This window comes from Globicephala melas, chromosome 11 (genome assembly GCF_963455315.2).
Source record: "Globicephala melas chromosome 11, mGloMel1.2, whole genome shotgun sequence".
NCBI classification, from domain to species: Eukaryota; Metazoa; Chordata; class Mammalia; order Artiodactyla; family Delphinidae; genus Globicephala; species Globicephala melas.
In genome coordinates, this window is record NC_083324.2 from 65533670 (window position 1) to 65547128 (window position 13459).

The following is a 13459-nucleotide window of genomic DNA, read 5'->3' on the forward strand; positions in this document are numbered from 1 at the left end:
TCAATCTGGACTCTGGCTCTGAGGATTTGTGTCATTCTGGGAGGAGAAAAAGAACACAGGTCTTAGCCATAGCCCAATTATGTATGGGTCCCACGCTGATAACAACAGACTTCTCATTAACCCACTAGCTCCCACCTCTGGGTCTTTGCTCACACAGTATCTCCTGTCTGCAGTGTCCTACTGGTCCTTTCTCCCCATCTATAGCTTCTCCATCCTCAAAGGTCAAAATCAATGCCTGCTACTTCCTGGAAGGCTCCTGGAACCAATTTGCTTTATTGACCTCAGTTAGTGCTAATTTGGCATTTAATTGATATTTAATTTTGTCATCAGTAAACATTCTATCCTTTTCCACTAGCAGAACCTTCCACAGGCTCTCATAGCATCTTGCACAGTTAGGCTCATAGGAAGCTCTGAATGTCTACTGGTTGAATAAATAAATGAATGAATGGCTAGTAAAACCAGAAGATGGAGTTAGGGCTACTGAGGATGTCAGAATTGATGTTTCTATAATATCTTTCACAAAGAACTCAGATCACTCCATCAGCTATTACCTAACCCAGTTTAGAGGGCAAATGATCCCTATTCTCCAGAAGAAGACAGTGAGTCTGAGAAAAGAGAGGTCTAAGGTCACGAGGAGTTTCCACTAGGAAAACCATTCGAATGATGAGGTACAAGTATCATGAAATAAGACCAGCTTTCTTGAGAGCCTTATCACATGGCTTCTAAAGGTAATTCCAGGAGGAGAAGACAAAGGGTTCGAATGATGGTGACATCATTGCAGTAAAGGTCTGGTTTCCCAGGGGACAATTTGGATATAGAAGTTCTGGTCCTATGTGTCCAACACCAATAGGACATTTCATTCCTTTAAAATCACAACTTCATTCAGTGGTTTCTGCACTATAGATCTGGTCAAATGTTTGTAAGCAGGTCATCTTAAGAGAATTTGAAAAGAGTAGGGAGATCTCTATTAGAGTCCAACAGAAAATTCTGATTAAAAAAAATGTGTTAAGTTTTATCTCTACAGGAACCATCCTACAGCCTCAGGGAAGGGGGGATTATTAGGAAAAGCATGAAACCAGTCAAAAGAGTGAGTGATGGGGAATCCCCTGGCGGTCCAGTGGTTAGGACTCCAAGCTTCCACTGCAGGGGGCATAGGTTCGATCCCTGGTCGGGGAGCTAAGATCCCCTTATGCCAAAAAAAAAGGGCTGAGTGATGGCAGTGGAGAGGCTATTCTTTTTTTTTTAACATCTTTATTGGAGTATAATTGCTTTGCAATGTTGTGTTAGTTTCTGCTGTATCACAAAGTGAATCAGTTATATGTATACATATATCCCCATATCCCCTCCCTCTTGTGCCTCCCTCCCACTCTCCCTATCCCACCCCTCCAGGTGGTCACAAAGCACCGAGCTCATCTCCCTGTGCTATGCTGCTTCCCACTAGCTATCTATTTTACGTTTGGTAGTGTATGTATGTCCATGCCACTCTCTCACTTGTCCCAGCTTACCCTCCCCCCTCCCCATGTCCTCAAGTCCATTCTCTACATCTGCGTCTTTACACCTGTCCTGCACTACTGGGCGTATACCCTGAGAAAACCATAATTCAAAAAAGAGGCTATTCTTAATTAATCAATCAAGGCAAGGTCAGTGAAGAATGGCCTCCAGGAAGCCTTCCAGAACCAAACAGCCCCAGGGATCCTTCTCACCTACCTTATTTGATACGCAATCTTACTTTACGTTGTTCTGTAAATTTTACGACAGTCTCAATTGGAAAGCCAAGCAGCACAACCCATGGAATCATAAGAGGGCAGCTAAGATAGTAGCTGGTCCAACATCCCATACTGATGTCAAGAAGTGTGAAAATGCACATCCAGTGGGAGACCAAATAAAGAAGATGCTGATTAGCTAATGAGCAGGCAAAGAGGGCGGGGTTTGGAAAAGAAAGAGGCTGCTGTGGCGTAGAATTGTCTCAGAAGGGCTTGACAAGGTGGTGGCATTTGAGCTGGATTCCAGAAGTCCCGAAGTAAGCAGGGGAGGGGAGAGGGCTGTAGGCAGATCCTTGTGACTGTGAGTCTGTGGCCCCTCATGCCATATTGCCCTTTCTCACCTGCTGGTCCTCCCTGTATGGGAACTGGCTGAAACTCGGTCGCCTGTAGTGTAGGCCCGTGAGGCTGAGGACGGCTTGGTGATTGCTGCCAGCACGTTTGTTAGCCAAGCCAAAGACAAACGGGTAGGGTCTCTTGGGCTCCGTGGAGTGGGCCTCCTGGGGGCGCAGGGTGGCTACGAGCTTTCTGAGGGAAGAGTCTGGGAGCTTGTAGAAAAACTTCTTAAAGCTGGGGTGTTGCCTGAACTGGAAGCAGAAATGAAGGCAGGTCGTCAGTGTTGCCAGCAGGGAGCCCCCTCCCCACAGCCTCTCCCTCCCCCAACTGGATGCAGCCAGGCTGGGTGCCTCATTGTCCCTGGGAAAAGCACCCCTTGTTAAATTCATCTACCATCCCCAGCCTCTCAGAATCTGTTCTGCAAGGTACAACTGTACCAGCAGAACAAAGTGGGGGAAAAAAAAATGTAGGTCTTTAGATTCAGATAACAGATGCTTAAATAGCCTTTACTAGCTGTGTGACCGCTCATGTGTAAAATGGGGGTAATAATATGAGCCTCCCCAACACTGTCGTTGGGGGAAGGAGATGAAGTGAGATAGTTTAATGTTTTATGCAAAGTGGATGTTGGATGAATTTTAGTTCCCACCCTAAGCCTCCTCCTCTTAACACCTAAATGTCTTAAGTTGAGTTCCCCCCAGAGGCAGATCCTGAGACCAGGACTCGGATGCGGCTCACTTATGTGGTAAGTGATCCTGGCAAACACAGATGGGGGAATGGAGACCTGGGGCAAGAATGGGAAGGCATCCCACTCAGGCTGGCAGCTGAGCCTGAGCCCCTCGGGGCACTCTGGGAACCCTCGAAGAACACACACCACAGAGTTATCCCTCCAAAGGATAAGGGAGCTGGGGTATGTGTACACCAGCTCGCATCAGCCAGTGGTTGAGGGCTGCTCCTGGGGAGGTGGAGAGTGCTCATTCTGGCCTAACCTGTGGGTGGTAAATGGCTCTGGGGGCCAGTCCTCAGGCAAAGGGATGCAGGTACTGGCAGTTGGGAGCTGGGCCAGGTGCTCTGTGGTGGTAAGGAGAGGCTCTAACAAGGTCAGCTACACTGATGACTCATCTCTGACTTGTGCTCACACGTAACTCCTCTTCATATGCGATCTGCGTTTGTCTCTCCAAGTAGTCTGTGAGGTTTTCAAAGGCAGGGAACCTTATGTTACACTCTACCTAGCAAGGGAAGAAACTCTAATAAAAGTTTGAAAGAATTGGAGACCTTATAATTACTGAAGTGCGTGCCAAAACAGAGTGAACGGCAGATAGCAGAGGACGAGATCAGCGGGACTCAGGGAAGGAGGTTTCCCGGGAGGTGGCTCATGAACTGAACTTCAAGGAGGATTTGGACTGGGGGAGGTCCCGGCTGGCAGGGGGAGCCACATAGGTTTATATTATTTTTAAGTTAACATTGATCTCATCTGCTATGTGTCTGGCATTTTCTATAGATGCACTAACCTTGGCAAGTAGGTATTTATTCCCCATTTTGCAAAAGAGAAAACAGAGGCTCATAGAGGTTAAGGGGCCTACCACGGTCACCCAGATGCAAAGATGGGGACTGAACTTGGGTCCAGTCCTTGTGGAGACTGAGCAGTCCTCACCTGCTCCCCCAACTGGCCATCCACTTCTTGGAGAAGGGCCACCAGCTTCTGGATGATCAGCTCCTCTAAGGAAAATAAAGAAGGATTGAGGGATTATTGACATGTTGTTGTGTAATAACCCATCCATCGATTGCAGAAGTATTTTGTCTCTAAAACACAGTACACAGATTAGATATGAAGGGCAAAGAAAAATCTTCCCCTAAACTAGGGTTGGAGCATGTGAGCTTTGTTTTGGTTAGCTGTATAGAAATAGAAGGCAATTCGGCCTGCGGAGCCTCACCTGTCACCACATTCAGCTCCATTCTGACAGATGGGGAAACTGAGACCTTATCCAGGCTACAGAGTAGTCAGGAATGGGAGCTGGGGCCAGGAACAACTCCTCAGAATGTAGGGAGGGCAAATGCCATGGCTACTGATGCAACGGGAATGTACCATCAGCCTGGGCTATAAAAAGCAAGCAAACTCCTGCTTGCACCGAGAGTTAATTGTAAATACTCAGGACATTTGTGGACCTGCTGTTATAAACTGTCAGCAGCTTGAAATTGGCCGTGGTGGGAATTTTATACCACAGAAATCTGCAAATGCTACAAATCAGGGCTTCCCCCAATCCCCCTGCCCTTACCCAGAGTTCGTTTGCCAGTGTGCCACTGGTTATGAGACCCAGAGCAAGACAGGAATTTTATATGAAACATTCAGGCAAAGCAGTGGCATGTGGTGGGGGTGAAATTACATCCCACAGAATGGACAGGTATTCTCTACCTGAAGAAGGTTGTCCACCTGCAACTCTGCCCCACCAGTGCCTGTTCAAAGGCCAACCCTGTCTCCTCTCTGCCCTTCTAGAGCCTCCTGGGGTACTTGTCAGCTGTCTTCCCAGTTCGCTACTAGGATTCAGGCTGTGAAATCCATGCAAAAGGGAAGCCCCGGGGAAGCTGTCCCAGGAGAGAGCAGGGTGGCACGAACTAGATTCATTTGCTCCATGTGGCTGAGGTCCTGCTTCTGGCTTGTGGCTTCTGGCCTGGGAGGGTGCTTCTGAGGATCCAACTGGCCCCCCTTCTGCAGGCGAGGACTCCTGGAACTCCACATCCTCCGGATCTGAGGGCAAAGAGGAGTTGGTGTGAGTGTGTTTGCACCTGTCTCAAATCCACCAGCACATTGCTGAACCCAGGTTCTGACAAGAAGCTGTCCAAAGGCTCTGGCTCGAGAAGGGTCCTGGTTTCCCAGCCTCCTTGGGAACCCCCAGCCCCACTGGACCTGCCTCAGAGGAGTTCACAGTGCTTTTTGCGCCTCCAGAAATCTCATTCTTTCTTCCAACCACTCCCTTTGCCTCCTCATGGTCTGGGAGGAAAACAAGCAGGCCTACCAACAGGTCCCACCCAGTGAGCCCACTTCCCCTTTAACTCTGCGAGCCTTTGCCAAGTCACTTAGCCTGTCTGAACCTCACTTTCTCCATCTGTCAAATGGGAGTAACAGGACTGACCTCACAGGGTTGTGAGTGGGGGTGTTAAATGAGATAATATGTGTGAACGTGGCAGGCAGTGGGCACTCCGTAAATGTCAGGAGAATTTGTTGTACACCAGTGGTCCTCATAGTTCGGTGTAGTGAAAAAACGGAAGCCCAGGCCATATCCTACTTCATCTAACCTGGGTTTCTGTTTTTCTATGAGCTTTCCAGGTGATTCTGACGCATGTATCTGAGGAACAGATGCACTGCTCTCATACCACATTTGTTTTTAGGTGTTTATGGTCGGGGGGAGGGAAGGTGTGTGTCATAGGGGTGGGTCCTGGCAGCAACCGACCCCTTTCTCCTCTCCACAGCCCTCCCACACCTCCCCACTCAGCTCAGAGCAGAGAGTGAAAGTCAAGACTGTACAGGACACCAAGCAGCTGGCCGACCCTACCCTGGAGAAGCCTAGGGGCCAGAGGCAGCCTCTGTTACCATGGCAACCCCAGGCCCGCTCACCAGGGTTGCTGGAGATAGAGTGTCGATGGCCACCAACACACAGGGGCAGAAAGCTGGGCCTCTTTGACGGCCGGGACTCTGGACTGGCAGCACCTGCAGCAGCCCCTCTCTTGGGCTCCTTCAAGCCATGTTTCTTATGAGAAAAGGCTTTTCTGAAACTGGACTTTTTCTCTTGTGATTTCTTTCTGGAGGTTGGGGCCAGGTTTCCTACAGCCACTTGTGCCTCCTGGACTTGAAGTTGCTGTGGGGGAGATAAGAGAAACTGAGTCAGGGTCCCTTACTTTGAGGAGGTTACAAGTGAGTGGAGGAAAGAGACCATCGCCTGAAACAAACAGACCCACTATGGACCAGAGGGTGTGGCCGGGGGAGAAGGGTGATTGGTGCTCAGAGCTGGGGAAACAAGTACAGCCTGCAGCGGTCAGAGGAGGCTCTGGGAAGGAGAGACTGGAGCCAGGCTCTGGCAAGATGTAGAATTGGGGGAGGGGCAGGGAAGTTATTGTGCCAGGTAGGGGTAGGGGTGTCCATAATGAGGGTCAGTGTCTACATGGGGAATGTCTTCCTCACCTTGTCTCCCCCCTGCTCCTCTGCATCTTGGAGTAGGTCCATGATCTCCTGGATAAATTCTAAAAAAGAACAAAGCGGTTGCTCACCCTTGAGTGTTGAGAAAAGCCTTTCTATGGTCAGTCTTCATTTCCTAAGGCCCAATGGCTCCCTGGAGGATTCTCACAGGTCTCCAGGGTGGGGTGCTAATGAGCTTGCCTTTAAGGTTGTCTCAGGCCCAACCCATGGGGACCACAGATTCCTCAGAGGTAACCTGCGGGCAGAGCTGGCTTCACGGGAACACATTCACTTATTCATTTACCACTGAGGAAGGGCCTAGATGTGCCTTGTTAGGTGCAGGAAACAGCCGAGGCCCCTGCCTCCAGGAGAAGGTGTCTCAAGACCATAAGGAAAGGCCTGGCCCCCACAAGTCCCCTCACCCCGCTCTTTCCTCCTCTTCTAGGTAGAACAAGGGCCCTTCTCAATTCTCCTTCAAGGCACATTTTCTGTGAAAAGCAAACAAGGCAGAATGGGGGAGGTAGGGGAAGCGGATCTCCAGACACACAGAACTGACAATGATTATATGATCTTAGGCTCGGCTCTGCCAATGATAAAATAATAATAATAGTTATGGCAGCTACCGCTGGTTCAGCTTCTCTCCTAAGGCCCCTACCCCCTTTCCTACCCTCTTCACTTCTCCTGAGGCTATGCTCTCAAGCTAGGCTACATGACAACAACACTAATAGTCACAGCAAATGGCAGCTGACAATTTATTAGCTGCTCATGGGCACTGCTCTAAAGGCATTATCATCATTAATTCATATAGAGCCTCCAACGACTCTAGAGAGTAGGTACTATTATTATCCCCATTTTACAGATGAGGAAACTGAGACCAGAGATGAAGTAGCTTGTCCAAGATCACAAAGCTGGAGATGTCAGAGCCCAAATTTGAATCCAGGCCCAAAGATCGTACCATCTATCGAGGCCTTGCCATGGACTGATGCTTTCCTTGTATCGCCTTATGTTGGCCTCACCAAGGAGGATGTTATCACTGTTGTGGTTTTACAGCTGAGACTCAGACAGAGTAACAGCAGCCTGGCTCGGGGCCTGTGCTCTGGACCCTGAGCTGCCTCCCCAGCCTGCTTCACTCAGAGGCAGGTAAGGACAGGTCACTGCCTCTCTCTGGTTCAGTTTCTCTTCTGCAAGTAGAGGGGTCAGACCAGACATCTTCCAAGGGGCCTCTGAGAAAAGGAGAGGGGGTACTGACTGAATTCCGAGGCTCTGTCCAGCTGCAGGTCCTCTTCGGGTCCCCGGCTTCCTGCTGGGTTGGAAAGCTCGAAGGGACTTGGATCCCCACCATCTGTAGACAGAGTCTCTTGGACTTCAGGTTTTTCCACACCTGAGAAGAGGAAATGGTGAGTGAGCTTCATCAGTCTGAGGGTGTTAACTAATGCACAGAAGTCAGCAGAGACTCCAGAGTGCACCCTGTGGCTAGTGCGTGCAAAGGCCTTGCTGGGGTGGTGGGGAGCTGCTGGGCAGGGCCGTGGCTCTGATGTACTGAAGACCAAGCTCCCTCATCCCTTTGCACTTCCATACAGCTGCCTTTCCTGGGCTTTGCTCCCCTCTCCTCCCTCCCCTGGAGACCTCATCCCTCCACCATCTTGACTTGATCCATGAATTGGAGAGTAAATGCCTGATGCCCTGGCACGAATTAAACTCATCACAGCCAGGATCCCCCTACATGAAAATATCTCCCCTTGCGGCCTGAAATCCCACCACTGGGGATCCACTCTTTGGTGTTAAACATTGCCTTCTCCTTTTTAAAGTATACATTCTTCTGGCCAAGATGACCTGCTGGGCTGTTCCTCCCTGACACCCAGGCTGACCCTTTCTCCCTGTAGCTCTGGCTCCATCACTGATGGGCCATGTGACCACAAACACATTCTTTTACCTCCCTAAGCCTCAGTTCCCTCGTCTGTGAAATGAGGATAATAAGATGTAATTCATAAAATGAGAACTGACTGCATATAGATACACAGCAGGGAAGTGTCTCATTTTACAGGCAAGGAGATTGAGGCACAGAGATGGAGCCCAGAACCCAGGTCTCCTGCCTCCCAGGCTCCAGTTCCTTCCTGCACATGCTACCCCCTGCCAAGGTGCAGAAGCTGAGGCTACGGAGAGAAGAGGATAGTTGGGGGAAATCTCTGAACACAATTTCCACCAGGGGCTTAGCTGGGTTGCCTAGACAGCGAGGCTTCGTGCGTGGAGGTATCCCTTTTGCCCTCCCCACACTGCTTAGGGCAGAGCAAAAGTCAGAACTGGGATGGCAGCTCTGAAAATGGCCAATGCAAGCCTTGGGGAAGGTTCCAGCGCAGTAGGCAGCTGCAGTGTTGCCGTGGTAACTGTGAGCCTGCTCACCTGGGCTGCTGGAGCTGGAGGGTCGATGGCCACCAACACACAGGGGCAGAAAGCTGGGCCTCTTGGGCGGCCGGGACTCTGGGCTGGAAACATCTGCAGCCTGTGCTCTCTTGGGCTCCTCAAAACCATGTTTCTTATGAGAAAAGGCTTTCTTGAGGCTAGACTTTCTCTCTTGGGGTTTCTTCCTGAAGCCTGGTGCTGGGTTTTGAGGAGCCACCTCTGGCTGAGAGGCTTGATGCTGCTGTGGGGGAGATGAGAGAAACTGGGTCAAGCCCCTGACCTTGAGGAGAGGGGAAAGCTCCCCAAGAAGCAACTGAGGGGCAACCAAGGGCTTCAGGGCGGCCCCAGGCAAGGGAGGTGACAGAGCCTGGAGCAGGGGAGCGCTGAGGCCCAGAAGGACAGGTGGGGCTCGAGCAAGGAGGAGGAGGGGAAGGCAGCAGGCCCCTGGGCATCTGTGCAGACAGTTTGCCCCTCACCTCTTCTTCCCACTGGTCTCCCACTTTTTTGAGAAATCCCGCTATCTTCTGGATGATGGTATCCTCTGGAAGAAAACAAATGCACCCAGTTAATCTTTCTAGATGCACAGAGAATCCTTTCTAATGACTGTCTTGGAGTTCTGAGACCAACTTGGGCCTTCAGGGTCCTCTTAAAACAACTCCTTTAGCACGGAAGGTGGGGTATGGGAGAAGCACCACATTACAGGGGCTGGTCCTTCTGAGAGAGGCTTGGAAGATCCACAGGCGAAGGGTACTAGACCAAAGCATGAAATTTTATGCAGGAAGTTTCGAGTCAGTCCTTTAAGCATTCAACTTGTGCCCCATGATTTCCTTTGAACATTGCAGATCTGTGCGTATCTACTTGGGGTTTGACAAGCTGTGTGACCTGGGTAAGTCTCTTAATCTCTCTGGGCCTTCATCTCTTCCTCTGTGAAGTGTGGATCATAATCCCCGTCCTGGTTCCCTCAGAAGGCTGTCAGGCCATCAAATGAGAGACTGTGCTTGGAAATATTTTGCAAGGCTAATGTTGATCCAACCTACAAAATTCCAGCAGGGGAAATGATGGAGACCAGGCCTAACTAAGCTGGACAGAGGCACTCCAGCAGGCATGACACAGGTAGCCTGCCCCGTTGGTGCCCCAACTACACTGCCAAGGGTTTACAGAGAAGCCCAAACAACATAAATGGTTTTCTTTGATATTCCAGTCGACCTACCCAAAGACAATGTGCCCAAAGGAGCCTCTGCTTAGTTGCCAGCTGATCAGATTACACAAAAGAAGGTGCAAACAAGATTCCCTCCTCCCAGGCTATCTGCAGGTTTTTTCACCCCTCTCTTCTCTCTCATTTCTAAATCCGGTTAGGCTTTTGTACTTTGACTCAGTCTACCTGACAACTCCCTCTCATGTGAGAAAACAATTATCCTGCAAAATAACCAATTAAATGCCTTTTCGCTATTCTTTGACAGATGCATAGCTTCTCCATTTCATATCGTTTAAAATATGCCCATTCTTGGGACTTTGCTGGTGGTGCAGTGGTTAAGAATCCGCCTACCAATGCAGGGGACAGAGGTTTGAGCCCTGGTCCGGGAAGATCCCACATGCTGCGAAGCAACTAAGCCCGTGAGCCACAACTACTGAGTCTGTGTTCTAGAACCTGTGAGCCACAAGTACTGAGCCCGCGTGCCGCAACTACTGAAGCCCGTGCACCTAGAGCCCGTGCTCTGCAACAAGAGAAGCCATCGCAACGAGAAGCCGGCAAACCTCAACAAAGAGTAGCCCCCGCTCGCCGCAACTAGAGGAAGCTCACGCACAGCAACGAAGACCCAACACAGCCAAAAATAAGTAAATAACTTAATTCATTTAAAAAATAAATAAATAAAATATAAAATAAAATATGCCCATTCTTTGTAGGGAATTAGATTAATACAGCATTATTTCTTTTATTAGGGGCAATAACAAGACTATCGTTGTGTATGAGACTGTTCTTATTTCTTGCAGATATGTGCTTAAGATTTAAGGTTGAAGGATCATTTTACTTAAAATGGTTCAGCAACAAAATTATACACACACGAAGCAAATATGGCCAACTGTTAACAATTGTGAGTATATGAGTGTGCATAGAACTACTCTTTCCACTCTTCTCTATATTTAAATATATATGTGTATATATGTGTATGTATATATATGTATATATTCCTTCTATGAGTTTAAAATGACTAAAAAAAAAAAGTCCCATGCTCAACACACAAGGCAGGAGTATTTGCCAGCAGCCAGTCTAATTCCTGAGACTCCCTTCTGTGAAACTCTAATGTAAATGTGACCAGAAGCACCAGAACCGGTGAGATCAGCACACACATTTTGAGAGGTCTAAGCAGGCATCGGGAGCACTTCACCTCGTTTGCCAACAGCTGCCCCAGCTGCAGGCAAAGAGGTCACTAAGAAGATTCTGACTCACTGTCAGGCTTTCCGAGCTCCTCTTCTCCCTGGCGACCTGTGGCTTGGGAAGAAACCTTCTGGACTCCAGCACCTCCACCTTCAAGGAGGGAGAACTGGGGGAGGTCAGAAACTTCCCCTCCTGTAATAAAGATGAAACCAAGTGAGTGGGGCAGTGTGTGGGTGTCAGTGACATTCTTCCAACTTTGTTAATCAACACAATAAAACAGCATAGAATTCACAGCAGGACAGGGACTGCTGGAGCAGCTCTAGGCTTAACCAAAAAAAATCAGAAACCCACCGAGATTTCCATTTGAAAAGAGGCTGCCTCTACCCAGACATCCTTCCCCCCACCCCCAAAATATCTTGGATCTTCCTTGTGTCCCTTCTCCCCCATTAAACACATGGTGAGTTTTGAGTCCTATAGGGCAAAGCTTCATCTTCCTCCAGCAGCCTGTGGAACATTCAACTCCAGGACGCTAAGCGTCAGAAAAGGAAGGCACCTTGGGGAACAGCTCCTTCATTTTACAAACGAGAATCAAAGGTTCCAGAGAGGGACAGCAACTTGCTCAAGGTCACACAGCAAGTTTATTCCTGATGGAGCCAAGTCTAGAACCTGCACCCCAGAAGCAAGCTGTTTCTATTTCCCTGTCACCCACCCCCAGTCCTCACATGTAGACTAGTGTTGGTGGGTAGGGCTTCCCTCCTTGATTCCCCTCTGTCATCCTATTTCTCCCTGGTCCGTGCTCCTCAAACCAGAGTACTTAACAATAACATTTGCCACTTATGAAGCACTTCCCATGTGTCAGCTCTGGGCCATGGCCACCCCCCGAGATAGCAACTGTTATAATCTCCATTGTATCAAGGGGAAGAAAAAATGGAGGCTCAGAGAGGAAAGTCGCCAGCCTCAGGTCACACAGCCAGTGAGTGGTGGAACTGGGGTTTGACCTCAAGTTCTCAGCCACAGTGCTGCTCTGCCTCAGAGAAGTGGTGCTGGACTTCCCCGGTGGCGTGGTGATTAAGAATCCGCCTGCCAATGCAGGGGGACACAGATTCGTGCCCTGGTCCAGGAAGATACCACATGCCGCGGAGCAACTAAGCCCGTGCGCCACAACTACTGAGCCTGCGCTCTAGAGCCCACGTGCCACAACTACTGAAGCCCATGCGCCTAGAGCCCGTGCTCCACAACAAGAGAAGCCACCACAATGAGAAGCCCTCGCACCTCAATGAAGAGTAGCCCCCGCTCGCCGCAACTAGAGAAAGCTCTCGCGCAGCAACGAAGACCCAATGCAGCCAAAAATAAATGATAATAAATAAAATACATATTTTTTAAATCTTATAAAAAAAAAAAAAGAAGTGGTGTCGTTCCTGATAGTGGCCCTACCTTCCAAGTCCCCATCTGTTAAGAGGTTTGAGCAGCCAGCTCAGAGCACCCTAGCCCTTGGGGTGGGGGATGGTGGCTGTGGGGTTACCATAGAAACGGGCATGGTCTGCTCACCCCCAGCTGCTGGGCCCAGATCAGCCTCCTCGCAGCATGAGGCACCAGCCATCTTGGCCTCCTGCCCTTTGGCCTCCTGATCTCGGATGCCCTTGGTTTCCTCAGCACCATGTTTCTTGTGACCGTGTTTCTTGCGGCTGGCCTTCTTGCTGTGGGCTTTCTTCCTGGGAGCTGGCTCGCCCGGTGTCTCGGGGGTTTCTGCAGGCTCGGGGAAGCCCTCCTTCCCCTTGGCCCTCTTGTTGGTCTTTTCCTTGGGCTCCTCAGGGCTCATCCCAAATACGAAGTTCATCATGGTCTTCAGCCACCCCTGCTGGGCCCGACCCTGGGCCTTGTCCTTCTTGGTGTCCTGCGGAGGCCTCTGCTCACTGGGGAGAAACTTCCTGGTCTCCTCTGGGCTGAGGGCTGCAGCCGTGGTGCGCTGAGCCTCCGCAGACTGAGCTGGGCTCTTGGGACATTTGGCCCCATCGCTGGCCGTCCGGCGCAGCAGCCTTCTGGAGGGGCTGGTGGGCTGGGAAATGCACCAGCAGTCCCGTGACTCTGAATCCTTCTGGGGGTTCTGCAGCCTGTCCAGAGACCTGGCTCTCCTCCCTGACAGAGGCTTCCTTGGGCCCCGCGGCGGCTCCATTGCACTGCAACCAAAACAGACAACTCCCTTAGAAGAGGCCTCGGAGTCTGCCGGGTGGGCTAGCAGTGCTGACCCATGTGCCCAACCAACCTACCCTTAATGTGAGTACTATCAGCTCTCGAAGCTGTTGTCTCATTTAAATGCCTCAGCATCCCTGGGAGGAAGGGCTACCCTTGTCCCATTTCCCAGAGGAGGAAGCTGATCCACAGGGGGTCATGCCCCAGGTCTCACGGCTAGTCCCCCAG

At 50.2% G+C, this 13459-nt stretch overlaps 1 protein-coding gene across 1 annotated transcript; it reads right to left on the reverse strand.

Moving 5' to 3' along the window:
* BNIP5 (BCL2 interacting protein 5) lies at nucleotides 1-13214 on the reverse strand. Its single transcript, XM_060308660.1, has 12 exons — nucleotides 12590-13214; nucleotides 11114-11191; nucleotides 9141-9205; nucleotides 8665-8905; nucleotides 7514-7645; nucleotides 6932-6934; nucleotides 6271-6329; nucleotides 5707-5947; nucleotides 4708-4839; nucleotides 3748-3812; nucleotides 2105-2347; nucleotides 1-36 (listed from the first exon to the last, which is right to left on the reverse strand). Exons 1-12 carry the CDS (start codon nucleotides 13212-13214, stop codon nucleotides 1-3), a joined length of 1920 nt encoding a protein of 639 aa, XP_060164643.1.
* Between the last annotated feature and the right edge of the window lie 245 nt (nucleotides 13215-13459).